This window comes from Puntigrus tetrazona, chromosome 15 (assembly GCF_018831695.1).
Source record: "Puntigrus tetrazona isolate hp1 chromosome 15, ASM1883169v1, whole genome shotgun sequence".
Taxonomy (NCBI): domain Eukaryota; kingdom Metazoa; phylum Chordata; class Actinopteri; order Cypriniformes; family Cyprinidae; genus Puntigrus; species Puntigrus tetrazona.
The window spans coordinates 19034324-19050340 of NC_056713.1; the positions used below are offsets into that span (position 1 = coordinate 19034324).

General features: G+C 36.6%; 2 protein-coding genes across 3 annotated transcripts; both read left to right on the forward strand.

Annotated features, from left to right (window-relative positions):
- The first annotated feature begins 1651 nt into the window (after positions 1–1651).
- On the forward strand, positions 1652–6558 carry lta (lymphotoxin alpha (TNF superfamily, member 1)). Of its 2 annotated transcripts, XM_043258349.1 has the most exons (7): positions 1652–1747; positions 2716–2834; positions 3276–3315; positions 3399–3428; positions 3608–3655; positions 5088–5117; positions 5232–6558. In XM_043258349.1, the coding sequence occupies exons 2-7, from the start codon at positions 2724–2726 to the stop codon at positions 5441–5443; spliced, it is 471 nt and encodes a 156-aa protein (XP_043114284.1). In that variant the 5' UTR covers positions 1652–1747; positions 2716–2723; the 3' UTR covers positions 5444–6558. The 2 variants fall into 2 exon arrangements, with proteins under 2 accessions (XP_043114284.1, XP_043114283.1); XM_043258348.1 differs by having other exon boundaries at positions 5088–6558.
- A 5601-nt stretch (positions 6559–12159) lies between these two features.
- tnfb (tumor necrosis factor b (TNF superfamily, member 2)) lies at positions 12160–14538 on the forward strand. Its single transcript, XM_043258201.1, has 4 exons — positions 12160–12486; positions 12612–12672; positions 13110–13169; positions 13613–14538. The coding sequence occupies exons 1-4, from the start codon at positions 12307–12309 to the stop codon at positions 14041–14043; spliced, it is 732 nt and encodes a 243-aa protein (XP_043114136.1). The 5' UTR covers positions 12160–12306; the 3' UTR covers positions 14044–14538.
- Positions 14539–16017: the final 1479 nt, after the last annotated feature.

Genomic DNA, 16017 nt, shown 5'->3' on the forward strand with positions numbered 1-16017 from the left:
AAGTATAACACTGTTCACAGAATGGTAAATTAACATTAACTAGGATAACTATATTAGCATCCACATCAATGGTTGATAACATACATTTTTATTAATTATTTTAATTTTAATCAATCGCACTGCAGTTACAACATCTGAGCATTTGAGGAAGCAAAGCGTGTGTTGAATGGATTGTAGTTTAACAACATACAGATTGTTCAAGATGACAAAATGTCAGTTTTTTTTATTTGCTCAGATGACCTGATCTATAGATAAGGACTGCATAATGACTAATCTATCCCTCACAGACTTGTATTCATCCATGTTAAATTGAATATGGCATCTAACCAGACTAAGGTCCAAAGTTCGAGCTCAGTTGGATTCTGATTGGCTATTAAAAGGTTCACCCAAAAATGTTAATTATGTCATCATTTAGTCATCAAAAACCGGTATTTCTTACAGGTAGTAAGAAGTCTTTAGAAGTTAAAAAAAAAAAAAAAAAAAAAAAGAGGTTTGTAACCAGGCTGTTTTGGGTCACCATTGACTTCCATAGTAGAAAAAAAACACTATGGGAGTCAATGGTGACCTAAAACAGCCTGGTTATAAACTTATTTCAAAATATTTTCCTTTAAACTTCCAAAGAAATTCATATTTCATATTCATATTGAACTTCCAAAGAAATTCATAAATTAAATTTCATTTTTGGGTTCACTATTCCTTTAATGTTTTTATTATTCATTAGCTTCTAAAAATGATTCATGATGACGATAGTATCATCAGTGCTATAGCTGTGTGTGTTGGACTTTACTGTTCTCGTAGAATTAGAGTGATTATTAAAAAAAAGTATAGTTACACTTAACATCCCCGGTGTGAACACTATAAACATCCTGTTAAAAATACTCTTAAAGGCAGTGCTATTTCTGTACATTGACTTCATCTGAAATTTATACACACACACATATACACACATATATATATATATTTTCTAGGAACATGTTTATATGTTGATAATGCTATGGTTATTTACCAGTCACTCAAGAGACAGGGACAGTACAAGAGTGTTTGTCTTTATGTGGGTTTTTGTGTAGGAGTCTGTGGTATGCATGTCTTCATAGGAAAGTACAGGCGACTGAATTGGGGATGTCCCAAAGGGTTTAACACATCCAAGAGAAGAAAAGAAGAAACGCTGTGGATCAGTGCAAAAAACAACAACAAGTGCCTGGTTATCAGTATAAGCGCATCTACTCTCCTGTATGAAAAACCACATCACGTATACACATTATAACCCCTAATATCTCTTTGGGCAAACCACCTTTTCCTCTTTTTCACAAGTCTGGCAGAGCTGAAGCGAAAGTGGCTGTTTTAGGACTGACATATGAGGGTAACCAGAAGCAACATATTTTCCTTATCAGCCATATTTCTTGTGTTGATAGAACTTGCTTTAAATTAGATCTCGTTTCTGTCATGTACAATGATGTTCTGACCATCCACCTTCTCTTATGTTTCCAACCACAGCCACTACCACCGAATGAAACAGAAAAAGACAGAAACGCACACAGAAAGAGCGAGCGAGACACAGACAGAGAGAGAGCGAGAGCGAGAGAGAGAGAGAGAGAGAGAGAGAGAGAGAGAGAGAGAGAGAGAGAGAGAGAGAGAAGGTCCAAGGCTAGAAAACGAGAGCTTGAAAAGGGGAAACCCTGTGGGAGAGACCATGTCTAGATGCTCATTCAGTCCTACAGTCACATTTCACACTACAGCACACACTAAGGTGAGTAAAGCAATTTCTCTCATAATCTACTCAATATTAATATGTTCAGGTCACATTTAATTCTCATTCTATATATTTATCATAGAAATGTTACCTAAACATTTAATTCAATGATTTTAATTCAACTGAGGATTTAGCCAAAGATCTGGACACACACTCAGGAAAGTAACCACCCTTTCACTTCTAATAGTCAGATTAGATATTAATCAATATGCCATTTTCAATAACCAATTGTAAATGTAACTTTAAATCCCCCAAGTATATGGTAATATATCATCACATTTTCCAACTAGGCTTCAAGGAGTGTCCTTTTTAGACTAGATTTGTTATATACCATGACACTGTTAATCTTTAAATCGATTATTGTTGCTGTTTGGTTGAGGGGAATAATAGCTGAAATCCATGCATGCTTTTCTACTGATCTGAATCTCTTCACAAGAACTAATCTATTTCTTCAATAAATGAACAAAAATACTTCCTGTGTTATCGGTTTAGAAGAAAATGACCAGCTTCTGGGTACTGAACACTCAGTAAGGTACATTCTGCCCACCTGGGTGTGAGGTCAGGGTATCTTTGTGGGTAACATGGGAATTCACCTCACTTAGGTGAGAGGCAAATGCATGCTTTTTTTAGCCAAACACACTTCCAACTAGAAACCGATGTGAAGAGAGAGTAGAAGGCCTGAGAGTAAAAACATATAGAGGTTTGTATGCAAATATTTACATAAAATCTCAGCAGGTTTCATTTATGATATAAATAGATTTGCGCACCAAAATAGTTTTTTTTTCTTCATTCACCGTTTGTGGTTGTATGTGCGTGATATTGTACTTTCTAAAGCTGTGCAACTAGATCAAGTCCATGCATTTAGGTCAGTATGCTGTTATGGGGGTTTCGTTCACATGATTCATTGTAAACATATATCTTTGGTTTCACAATGCATTTCTTTCCTTTTTCTTGGTTTCTGCTAGTCACGGAGATGACCAGCGCTAATCACCCCAGGTTCCGCCTCCTGATTGGCTGGTGCTGCCTGATGAGCTCAGCTCTTCTCATACTAATCGTATGTTTTGCAATAAACAGGAAAGATAAGGTAAAGTTATTTGCGATTACATCGAACCAGATTGCTTCGAGATTGTACAGTACATTATACAGAAACACTTTAGTGTAGTACATATTCAAGCATAGTCTCAACCATGATGGTCTCACCCCGACATTATGCTATAGATCTTAAGTTAGATGCCATTTTGAATTTAACAGAAAAAGAGGCAGTGTGGGACAGACTTAGAATCTTTAAAAAAAGCAAACACAGTATAAAGACAGATCATGCAATTTTTTTTTGTCTACCGTTTTGTTTTTGTGGAAAAATGTTTTTAGGGGTAATCAAACTACTAATGGCTAAATTGCCTCTCTGCATATTAAGTTGAGATAGAAGTATTTTCAACATTGCACACTTTTGCTGCTGTGGTACCTTTTATTTGTTCATTTTCAGATAATGTTTTTTTAATTATTATTGTTATCGTTTCTTCTTTAGCCTGAAAACGAAGCTGAAAGAAAAGAGCAAAATTTCACAGGTTTAACCCCCCCATTTTAAGTGAAATATAACAGAAAATTGAGTACCCTTGTTATGACAGTAACAATAAATACTATTTTACAGTGACCGACGGCAAGACCGACCAACGAATAGGTGAGAAATTTTTTATAAAATTTTATTTTTAATAAAAAAAAAAAAAAATACCAGTTCTGTCTTTAACCTTAATTCCTTTCTTTAAAAAGCTATAATTTTCCATTCTGGGAAACATTCCTTTTCAGGGAAATTATTTGGCTTTTATTAGAAAAGTGAATAAAATTTGGTTGCACTTTCAGGTCTTTATCCAGTTCAATCCGTCAGCGACTATATCCATCTCATCAGAGGTGAGCAATATTTTTCTCCCTGTGGATATCTCTCACTTTTCCCCTCATCCTCTTTTGCACTTTCCCTTTCACACTTTTTCCACATCTCTCACTTCTCTGTATATCATCAAAACACGACATGGCGGGACTTTTGGCCATGTCTCTGTCTCGCTTGGTTTCTCTGCTGCATTGAGGAAGTTTGGCTTGTGGTTCTCTGCTTTTAAAGAATCATTTGTGGCCGAAAAGTCACTTAAGTTAGTTTACCACATTGAAATATGGACATCGCATGTAAATAAGCTCAGGCTAGGCGTTTTCTGCGAGGTAACTTGAGGTCATTTGGGCGGCTTGCCTTTACTCCATTCAAGTAGGAGGTCGTAACTTTTTTTTCAAAGCGCTTTCATCTCGGTCGTGTGATAACTGCCTGAGCTCGCTCATGAGATGAACCAGATTCAGTGACCACAATGATACTTCTGATGTGACACTGAATGTTTATCGCAGAGGCGTTGTGAATCAGTGGAAATATATCTAGTCTAAATGTTCACGGTTCGTATACGAGGAAGGAGGTGGAAACGTTCCTTTAAAAGACTCTCCTTCCCTGACCTCACTTCGCGTCCTGTATGAAGTGCGTTTCAGAAATATGTGGGATGAATGGCTGCTTCGAACCCCACACATGGAACAATTATGAAAACCTCTTAGATTAACTCCATTGTTACTCTTTTATTCTTCATTTGAATAGCAAGTTTATGCGTTCGAATTTCATTTCGATTATGTAACGGAATAGAAAGATAATATATGGACGTTCACATTAAACTGAAAAAAAAATGAGCAGTTTTACAAAAGATAATAGACTTTCAAACTTTTTATTCTTTAAAAGGAACCTGGAAATTGCTTCCAGCGTTGATAATAATAGGAAAGGTTTGGGCACTAAATCAAATATAGCTTTGCCATCACAGAAAAGTACATTTTATAAATCTATATATAAAAAAAAAAAAAACATTTTATATTGTCAAAAATATTTCACTGTATTGTATTTTACTGTATTTTTGATCAAACAAATGTACCCATTTTGAGCATAAAAGATTTTAAAAATAAATAAATAATAATAATAATAATAATAATAAAAATATATATATATATATATATATATATATATATATATATATATATATTTTTTTTTTTTTTTTTTTTATGACTAATGTAAACAAAGGCTAAATTTGGAATAGCATAATATTTTGTAAGAAGCAAAACCCAATGAAATACCCCACCCCAGCTTCCCATTCTAATATGAAATCAGGTGAGAGAACTTTTTTGGGTTTTTGAATCATCACTAACTTTTTTATTTATATTAATTTAAGCAAAGTGTTCCTGCTAAACATACAGAGGAACCGTTACAATTTGGGAAACGTTGGGAGATTTTCAGAATGCTGACTAACATTTCCATTCTCTTCCTCAGACTCCAAAGAAATCTGGATATGCCATCCGTGTAAGAACAGCTCCTTTACCCATAAGAACAGCACCGTCAACATTACAGTCAGCGGGCTGTACTTTTTCCATGCCCAGGTCACCTTTCAAATTAGTAATCCCGCTTTAAACACAGGGAGTGTTACTTTGCTCAAGAACAAAGCTCTGGGGATTCAAGAAAGATATCTGAGTAGGGTCAAGCACTCTGGATCAGGAACGGCGACAATGATCTGTCTGGTCGAGCTGACAGAAGGAGACAGCATCAGCCTGGAGATACATCCCAACAAAAGCATATCAAGCAACGAGTATGATACTTACTGGGAAATTATGTTTTTAAATAACAAATAACAAACAAGTCTTCGATCTTTCCAATTCTTCTTTATACGTTTTCTATAAAACCTTGATTTAGGGTTTAAAGGAAAAATTTGTCATGCCTTGAAAGAATTACAAGACTCACATTTCAGTGTTTGTCACCTAATTTCGAGTCAAGCGATTCTCCTGACGGTCTGTATTTATATTTACCAAAGTAAATGGTAAAAGACGCTTGTATGGTTAGTTCTCAAGCCCATTACGGGTTTCAAAAGGAACATTTTCATATTTTTATGGGTTGAAACATGTGGAATTTTATAGTATGTGACATTTTAGATAAAGTTTTGCGATTATATTAAAAAAACTTTTAAAGACATTCAAGTTTAGAAGGTTTATTGGTTATTCGTGTATAATATTTGAATTGTATTTAATTCTTTTCTTTTTTTTAAGTGTTGTTAATGTTCAGGGATTTCTTAATTTAATACAAAAATGAAGGACAGTTGTCGAGACAATCATTTGATGTGCAGTGCGTTTTTTTCTAAATAATTTATTTGTAAACGTTTCTGTAAGCTATAAAAAAATAAAGTAAATCTGCCAAATTTCACCTTGTGTTCTTGAATTGATCTTGATTAACCTCGGACTCAGTTTGCATGAAACCAAGCAGCCACATGAGGGAGCCAGTCATCACAAGAACGCTCTTTAAACGTGGCCTTCCTGTTGGCCCTCAGAAGGCAAACCACTGAAACTTGAACCCGCTTTAGCCACAGATACAAACACTGCGTTTCGATTGCGTATAAGTGCACCTAATCTAGAAGGCCGAAGGCAGGAGGAAGCTTCCTTTCATTCCAAAACTAACCAATTACATTTTAAGGTCAGAGAGAACGAGAACAATGTGTCAAAGTTCAATATATATAGTAGGCAACCTGGTCTGGTTTTGGTTAGTACACTGAAACAATGTTGACATTTGAAGTATGGAGTTTCGACGAGGGATATACTGTACAAAGTCAAATTTATTTTTACAAAAGCCTACCTTCGCCAACAAACTGCGACCGCAAGAGGCACAACAGCTAATTTCATATCTTATGAGTCACAATTCTGAAATTCCCCGCATTTATAAATCCTTTTTTTAATTCATTCCTCCAGCCCACACTGAAAAATCGTCTCACCTTCGCATCTTGTCATATTGTGGCAGATGAACTAGTGTCTACTGAAGGGATGAGTTGCATAATGAGCCAAGAGCATGTGACAAGATTGCTCCACGTCAGGATGTCATTGAGGGGAAAAGCAAACTGCACAAGCAATTCGTGCAACATGACCGAAAAGCAATTTAAATAAAGCCTTTAAATTCTCCCATCAAACAGTTTTGCTCTTACAAAGGCAACTGCAGCATTAGAGAGAGCTTTTATTAAGAATCATCTAACTTACTGACAATCTAAAGCTTGGTTCATTTTCTTCCTCTCTTTCTAGTTGTTATATGATGTGGAAACTCATTTGAGGAAGCAAATCATGATTTTTTTTTAACAAACATGATATTTTCGGGTGGCTTTTTCTGTTCTTCTTTCACGAGACTGACCTCCACGGCGTCATCGGTATCATTTAAAGCACAATACGATTTTTTTTCACATCTTTGGTTTCATAAACAACACTTTCAGTCCCCTGCAAACAAAATGCACGTTTAGGAAGATAGAAACAGAAATGCAACTGTTACCTTTAAGCAAAAACTTTCTTTAGCATGAAGATCGAAAGAATCATTTGTCAGCAAAATGTTGCGATATGCAAAGCAATTGAACTTAACCTTTATTTGTGAATGTCTGTTTGTGCACCATCAACCATTTCCTGTTAGCTTGTGGTTTTTTGCACTTATGCACAGGCTCATGCATCGGGCTTCATACGGCCATAAATATCACGTTTCACAATATTTTGAGCGTGCTAATTTTTGAAAATCAGTTTCAGTACAGACATAAAGTCTAAGCTTTAAAAACATGAATGCCTAATAAAAACACAGTTCATCAAATAGATGTGTATATTTTGTGCAAAAATTTTTTTGCATCACTTGCTCACCAGTGGATTGATGCCGTCAGAATGAGAGTTCAAATAATTAATAAAATATTTGTCAACTTTCCCCATAATTATATTTTGGGGATTTTACTTCGATCTATCACCAAATGGAGGGCTTCACATTAGATATTTGAAAACAGCATGCGAAACCACTGGTAGAAAACACGCTTGTGTAATTGGACTTTTAACTCCAAACCTCACCGTTACCGAGCTATAGCTAATAAGCTGGTGGACTCATAACACGCATTGGCAAATCCGCTATGAAAATTTCCTCCCAGGCATGTCCTTTAAGTTTATGTTTCACATGGCGATGCAAACAAGGTGCCAGGTGATAACGGCACGGAGCATTACGAGTTAGAAACTCCTGTTCCTCTTTGCGTCTCCGATAGGTGAACAGAGAAAAGGTGCTTTTTTTCTTCTTTGCGGTAGAAGTGTTAACCCAGATGCAGAGAGGAGCTATGAAACTAACCGTGTTCCACGTCACATATCCCTTCCCACGTGGAGTGTCAAAGGGACACAAGCTAAAGGAAAATGAAGAGACGGGTCAGAAGTGTGGAAAGCATAGGGAATCCTTACAAAATAATCAACCCAGCCATACCACTGAATAACCACATTAATATAACCTAAAATATGGGGGATTTCCCACACTTCCCCCTCTCAAAGATCTGCCCTTTGATGTTACGTCGCAGGTGCTCTTTAAATGTGGCAAGGTTTCTACAGACAGCACAAACTATAGGCACATACTTGTAATGCATGTGAATCTATGTCAGTTTGATGACTGTGAGAATTTTAACTTGGTTTTTTTTGGTAACCAAATGTGAAAAAAATGTTGGTGCATAAATCTCATGAAGTCGTGGGGAAACAAAAACTTTAATGGCTTATTGTCAGTTATGTGCGCTTAATTTTATTTTGAGGATTAACAGCAACAGATTAACAGATGAGTATATAGAGTATTCTTATAGAGCTTTTTTAAAATTTATTAAAAAGCATTTAACCTAAAAAAATCAAACTGGACTTGTGTGTGTTTTCCTGGATGTTAATCAGAATACAATGAAAGTGAATGGGGACAGATTTTTTTGAGTTCCAGAATAATCAAAAAAAGCAGCTGTATGCTATATCGCAAGATAACTTAAATTTCATTTGGTGGCTTTGTGTGAGTAATAGACTGAAATGAATGTTGTTTACTGATAATCTCTTTCCACAGCTTTCTAATCTTTCACATTTATTCAAATATGACCCATGAGGCCAATTTAGTTTCAATTAAATAATGCCGATAATTCTCATAACCAACTGGGAGAATTCATCTCTGAAAATGCGAAAAATAAGACTCACGGTAAAAATGATCAGAAGACCTGGATTAAACCGCTCCATCCATATAGATAAATCTTCATGTACTTTGTAAAGAATAATATTACGATTTTAATTTTTTAGTTAGCTTCACAAGACTCACAACGGTTGCATTTACTATTTTTAAAATACCTTTCGTGGTGTTTTTAGTCACTTTTCGAGCTCGACAGTGTTCACTACCTTTCTGAGAAGTTTCAAGATTCATCCTATCATCTTTTATGGCCCGTGATAAAAAGAAAGAAAGTACGCTGCTATCTAACCATATCGAGCGGTCATATCTCCACTGATGTTATTTGCATGATAACACCTAGTTCAAAACTCCAGTGTCATTTTTTGCTATCGCTATAAATTGCCGCTAAAGATAATGTCAACGGTATTTTACGTTTACGCGGGGACAGTCTTTCATAGCCTACATATAGACCCAAAGCACCGCGCATAAATGTCACGTCGCCCCACAACTACAGAACAGGACCTGTTAAATATCACTTCATGTTGACACACAATGCATCATTACAACAGAAACCACAAACAAAGCCAAGGAGTCAGATCCTCAGCGAAATCGAGGAAGACATATTTAGCAAAGAGTTTCCATTGCATTTTCCTTAATTGGGCAACAACAGAATGAGGAATTGGTGGATGGAAAAGTGGGTGAGCCCCATGGTGCAATCCTCTGAGCAATCCTCCCATGTTGGGCTTGTGTATACCTGCTATTATTGTAGTCATAATATCAATACATGGCAAAAAAAAGAAAAAGCAGCATAAATGGGATGACTCACTCTTATCTAATAAATGAGACATTGTGATTAAGATAGGAATGAGTTAACACACTTTCTTTAGGGTTTGGCTGAAGTTTACGCAGAAGGGTTAAGTGAAATGGAGTGATATCAAGCTATTGTGGCCTGACACTTCATTTCCTTTCTCAGGCATTAGAGAAGAAGGAAATGAGATGAGCCTACACCGGCACTCTCATACAGACAATTTAAGACAACAAGTTAGCATAAACCACACTGACAAGCTATATAATTATAGAATGATTCATTAGAACCACAATCTAAAACAAAGATATAATTAGATATATAGAGATCAGTGACTGGGACCAGCAATTGCGTTTCGTATAACAGAGCATTAAGAATAGTAATTATAATAACAACAATGGATATAATAAAAAGAGAAAAATAAAACCTAGGTAATTACATTAATTAATTTTTGTTCTAAAGGTCATAATTTCCATTTCAAAATATTACAGCTGTCAGTTCCACATTTACACAGAAGCAGGATACAGTTGTCAGTGTTGTACAAGATTACTTAACCCGTTGCTGCATGAGTTTTTTTTTAGCAAGTAAAACATTTTAATATTATTGGAAAATACAGAGTTACGGGGTTAGCGCGGTAGCATTCTATGAACTCACAACCTGCATGTCTGTTGCGTGTTTTTGTGTGGTTTCGGTAACTTACGGAGACGGACAGGGATATACGAGTTAAGACCCAGCCAAATGTTTTCCAGCGGAGCTCCTCCTGGACCTATTGTTTTGTATTGTTTAGTTATTTTCCACGCGACTCGTGTACAAAAAGCGTCGTCCAGCGTCCACCGTGAGGCCGTCCAGCACCGCCATCTTTTGTTACGGGTGATCTTCAGGCAGGCGCGGGAAGAGAAATGAATGACAATAAATATATTTGGGGGGTTTTTTAAATAAAAAGGTTGCAACTACAATACCGTATGGAGCGAATCCGCCATGTGTCGAGTAGTCTATAGCGTCAATCACAGACGCTAAATGTGCCTGCTATATAAAAAAAAAACAGATGAAAATATCTCTCATATGACATCATTCTGATGTTTTTGTTTGGACTATAGCTAACAGTAAAAGTTCAATGGTTGGCTTTGTTTTCCATTCACTGATCTATCAACAGATTGTTCTATTCGTATTGACATGCAGCTTCCAGCACCCAACAAAGTTATCCTTTTGTAAATAAAGACTTTGCCTGGTGATTATAGTGGTCAGATCTCACACTTACATCACTTCTGACTCCACTTATGGTCTTATCTAGCTAGGCTTTATCACCAACTACTACGTTTTCCCCAGCTGCGCACCAGAAATCCAAAAGTGGCACAAATGATCAAGGGAGTAGGCCTACTTATGGAAAATGTGTTTTCTTTAAGTACTTTACTTTGCAAAATTTATTTGTGCTGTTCCCTTTTTTTTCCTCTTCTTTTTTTTTTGTAGGGAATGTTGTAGCGTGCTAATGAAAGAATAAACAAAATCTCACATCACATTTCATGGGGTTTTTAACAAACCACAAACAAAAAACTATTCATTACCCCTAGGCCTGTTGCAAAATGGTTGCGCGTGTGTTTCAGGACTTTTATTTTGCATCAGACAGTTTTCGTGATTGCTTAATGAAAAACAAATGCTCTTCCACTTCAGTAACAAATATGTCGTAGCTTTCGACGTAGAAAGTGAGCGTCGTGAGATCATGATAGAGAAAGAGAGAGAGAGAGAGAGAGAGAGAGAGAGAGAGAGAGAGAAATCAAAAACAAGACCGAAAAGGCCAAGAATTTCAGAGCGTGGAATCTCCCAGTAGGAAGTAAGTCAGCTGTGTGTTGTTAGGAGTTGGATAGGCTGCTATTACATCACCAGCCTGAAACTGAAAGTGCCCGCGGCGTATTAGCATCAACCACATGGAGCTGGTTTATCAGGTTTTATTGTGAAAATCAGATTATGAAATGTTCACTTTCTAATCAAATAATGTACTTGCAATACATTTAAAAACATAAATTATATATATATATATATATATATATATATATATACTGTATATATATATATATATATATATATATATCTATATCTATATATATATATATATATATATATAAATCATGAAAATTCAATTATGAATACTAAAAAAAGAAATGCAAATATCATGTTATTTTTCATTTTAAAGTGCCATAAGTTATCTAATACGCATAATATAAATGCAATATAAGATGGATAAAATTTATGAAGTGGTCATGACAGGTTGAAAGACTTTTTTTTGTTCTGATCACTTTGTAATATTTATTACATGTTTTTGTATATTCACATTTTTTTATTTATATGTATATACGTAAAAATGGTTAATATATATAATTATATAATTGATATGTGAAATTGAGATTTCTTTATTGCTGGCATGCATGTGTTTAATCATGAATAATTTTATATGTGTAAAGCGGATGCGCTATGCTGCTATTAGATATGGAGAGTGTGAGGGTGTATATGTGTGAGCGCTGTCTGGAGGTTCGTATGTGTAACTGTGTGGGTGGAAAGTTGGTGTTCGAGAGCTGAGGGTGTTCTTTCCCTTTTCAAACCAACCTCTGTTCCTCAAGCTGGTTGCACACTGACATCACTGGACTTTCCCCTATCTTTTGTATATAAATCACATACATGTATGGCGAGTAGACAACTTCAGTTGAAAAGCTCACACAATAAGGACCACATCTCTGAGAAACTAACAGCATGGTGAAATACGAAACAACATTGCTAGATCTGGAAACCGGCGCAGGGGGAGTTTATCAGACAACAGTGGCATCCGTCCCGGTGAAGTCCTCCAAAAGCTGGATATGGAAGACAATTGCTGCTATCTCTTTGCTCACTCTTTGTGCCGCAGCGGCTGTTTTCTTCACCTGGCATGTAATGGTAAGACTGAAACTTTAGTGTGGGACGATAATATAATTGAAGTACATGACGGTGTGACCTAATTTGAAATGAGCCTTTGATAATAAGAAACATTTGCAATTTTCTTTCGTTTTGTTTTTTTACAGGAACTGAGCCAAAAAGATATTCCACACTTTCTGTCAGAGAAACAAATCAGCACACCATCAGGTAAAAAATTAAGCATTCCCAGCATTCCATCTGTTAGCATTTTTTTTTAAAGTTCAACTTTTGGTTTTCAACCTAGACTCATGAGAAAGCGTAACTATTTTACGAGCTGTCAAGGCTGTAAAAATAACTTTTCAGCAGCATATTTTACATAAATGCTTCAAAATGTAATGTTCAGCTCAATGTTTATGAAGTTTAGTTCAGTGAAAATAATTTACCATCAAAGGTTTTTCAATTTGATTTATATGCAAATTTAAAGTAGGTCTACTCCTAACCCCAAAATAGAGGTCAACGTTTTTTTTATGTAAATTTGCCACGGCAGTGTGTGGTTTTTAAATGAAATTCTTGCTGTTCTAGTTTCTTAACATTATTCTACACATTAATAAGCAACTGACGTTAGAAGCAAGCTGTGAAACTGACTCCAATCCTCTTTTCAACAGAGCAAGGAAGAATGCTGAAGCAGATCGCTGAGAGAACAAAAGCAGCCATTCATTTGCATGGTGAGTCTCAAACTGCATCTTTGACTTTTCTCTGTGTTCCGGGTTCCCATACGTCACAGGTTATCTCATTTCACGAGACCAAGTTTAGTATTCCTAGCCGAGTTCCTATCAGATTCTCAAAAATATGAGATTTATAAAAGGCGCTTGTTTGCTCAGAATGTTTCAACGAGCCCGAGTTTATCATTAAACATTAACTAATATGGATTTCCTAGTGTAGTCGGACGTAATATATTCTGCTCTCGGTGGGTGGCAAGAGGTGGGGAGACTCCAGTAAACTTATTGTATCACATGCTCTACTGACGATAAAGAATATGCTCTTTAATCCCAAATTTGAAGCAGGCCCATTTATACTATTTTAAACGTTTGCGTAACGTTTTTACCATTCGAACACTTTCGAAGCGCCTGTGGTCGCCTTCTCACACATTTATCTTCTGTCTTCACAGGAAAGCACGACACCGCGGAGTCAAAGTCTCTGAAGTGGGTCAGCGGCGTGGATCAATCGTTTGAACAGGGAGGCCTCAAGCTGGCCGATAACATGATTCACATTCCCGCCGACGGCCTCTACTTTGTGTACAGCCAAGTGTCCTATGCCGTACGGTGCAGTTCGGACGAATCCGATGACAATGAAGCTAAGACCTTCCTGAGCCACAGCATCTGGCGTTACACAGACGCGGTGGCAGACTGGAAGCCTCTGCAGAACTCGGCCCAGTCCGTATGCCAGTCGCAAGAGGACGGGAAGACCACGTACAGCACCATCTACCTGGGAGCCGTCTTTAAGCTCATGGAGGGCGACAAGCTGGAGACCAGGACCAGACACTTCGCCGACATCGAAGACGATTACGCCAAAACGTTCTTTGGAGTGTTCGCCTTGTAATTTGTTAGCCGCGTGAGTCGCGCGGCAACGGTTCGAAGACAAGTGTTTTACATTAAAACATCCGACGTATGTTCTCAGGGCATTTGCTTTAAAGTAGTTTGATTAACGCCGAGTCCTTATTGCATGGTAACATAATGTTTTGTTTCTAAAACACATCAGATGCAGTAAGAGCCGTGCGCCTGATACTATGTACTCAGTCATGAGCACTATACCAAGGGCACTACAACCCGTATACTTATTTTAAGCTAAGTTGATTATCTTACGCGTTTCGTTGTAGAAATTGTAAGGAATGTAGACGTTCGAAGGAACGATGAACGATGGCATATCGATCTATTTATACCTTTGAGAGTATTTAATTAATTTTATTTTGTATGTCCTATTTATCTATTTATTAATGACTGTGTATGCTATACTGTTTGAAAAAAAGGAATGTACTGAATTGTTTTGACACTCATCTGACATTTTAATGTTAAATAAATGAATTATTGTACCGCACTATAGTCTCGTTCCTTACAGCATACAAAAAGAAACAGAAGCTTGTGACAGGTCATATGAACTCTGGGGGATTTTTGCATTCCAGTACGTGACTAGTGGTTCTCTATCTTCCTAAAGTCTGACTTCCTTTTATTTGTTAGAAATGAGGTCATGGCTCGTTTCCCCTCACGAACGCTCTCCGCTTTCTCCCAGGTGTGATGTGAAGAAAAGCCCAGGGCTCTAAATTAACAGAATTGCATCACTCTTTTAGCTACGCTTGGGAAAGGGCGGAGATCGCACATTTGAGTGCAACAGCATAACTGTGAATTCCAGGAGGTGCTTTAGTCTAAAAGGCCCTCTACTGGACAGAATCCAACGGGTTGTCAGGAAGGCCAGAAACGATTTTTCACAAATAAATATGAAAAGGATAGCCTCACAACGGTGCAAGACAACTGGTTGCGCAATGCTTAAGAGCTCCTTTGTGTCAAATGCAAGCATTTCTGATAAACTTCTAAAATGCAGCATGCAGTGTTTAAGCACTTAATATATTTCGCACCTGTATATAGATGAAATAAAAATGCATATACACTGTATAACAATTTTTTTGTAATATAAACAAGCAATGCAATGAAAACAATGAAAAACATGGATTTTAGTGAACGTGAGGAGGGGGGGGGGTCGATCACAAACAATACCGGCTGCACTCTCAGTGCAAAATAATGAGTTTATTGAATGTTGACATCCAGAAAGTTTGCATAATTTAGAGAAACTTTCTAAAGCTGAACATACATAGTTTTTGTCAGTTGAAAAATTACAAGGGAATTAATTACATTGTTGTTGTTGTTTTTTTTTGACTCTTGGAAGTATCAAAAGAAATTCCTCGTGGTACAGTGCACACACCTGACAATTACACAGCTGAAGGGAAATCCATACCTGCTGTAACCGCAGAGCCTTCAGAGAAAGAATTGCCTCAGAATAACAAGAACCCTCCCGTGAACGTCAACGGTGACTCCACTCAGATGTTTTAAAGAAGCCATCCCATCCATTCAAAAGGCACTGTTTCAGAAACTACAGATTGAACCTTTACCGTGTGTCAAGTGTTACAGTATACAGTCACACACCCTGAGCTACATTACTAGAATGTGTATATATATATATATATATATATATATATATATATATATATATATATATATATATATACATATACATAGATGGAAAACAATGTGCTGTACTAAGCCTAGCTCTCCAGTCACCAACTGTGAATAAGTGCTTCTTATATGTTAGTTTTTACACAAGTACTTTTTATACAAGAATGAAACATGCGGCAATGCACAACTTAAATTAAAATCCCCAAATATTGTATTATTGTGTAAACAAGTATTACATGATTGTCTTACCATAGGAAATAAATGTTATACCACTGTAATATTGCAATAATTCTAAATACACATAGAGATTGTCCACAGGTACAAAAGATCAAGCATTGACTCTACTTGT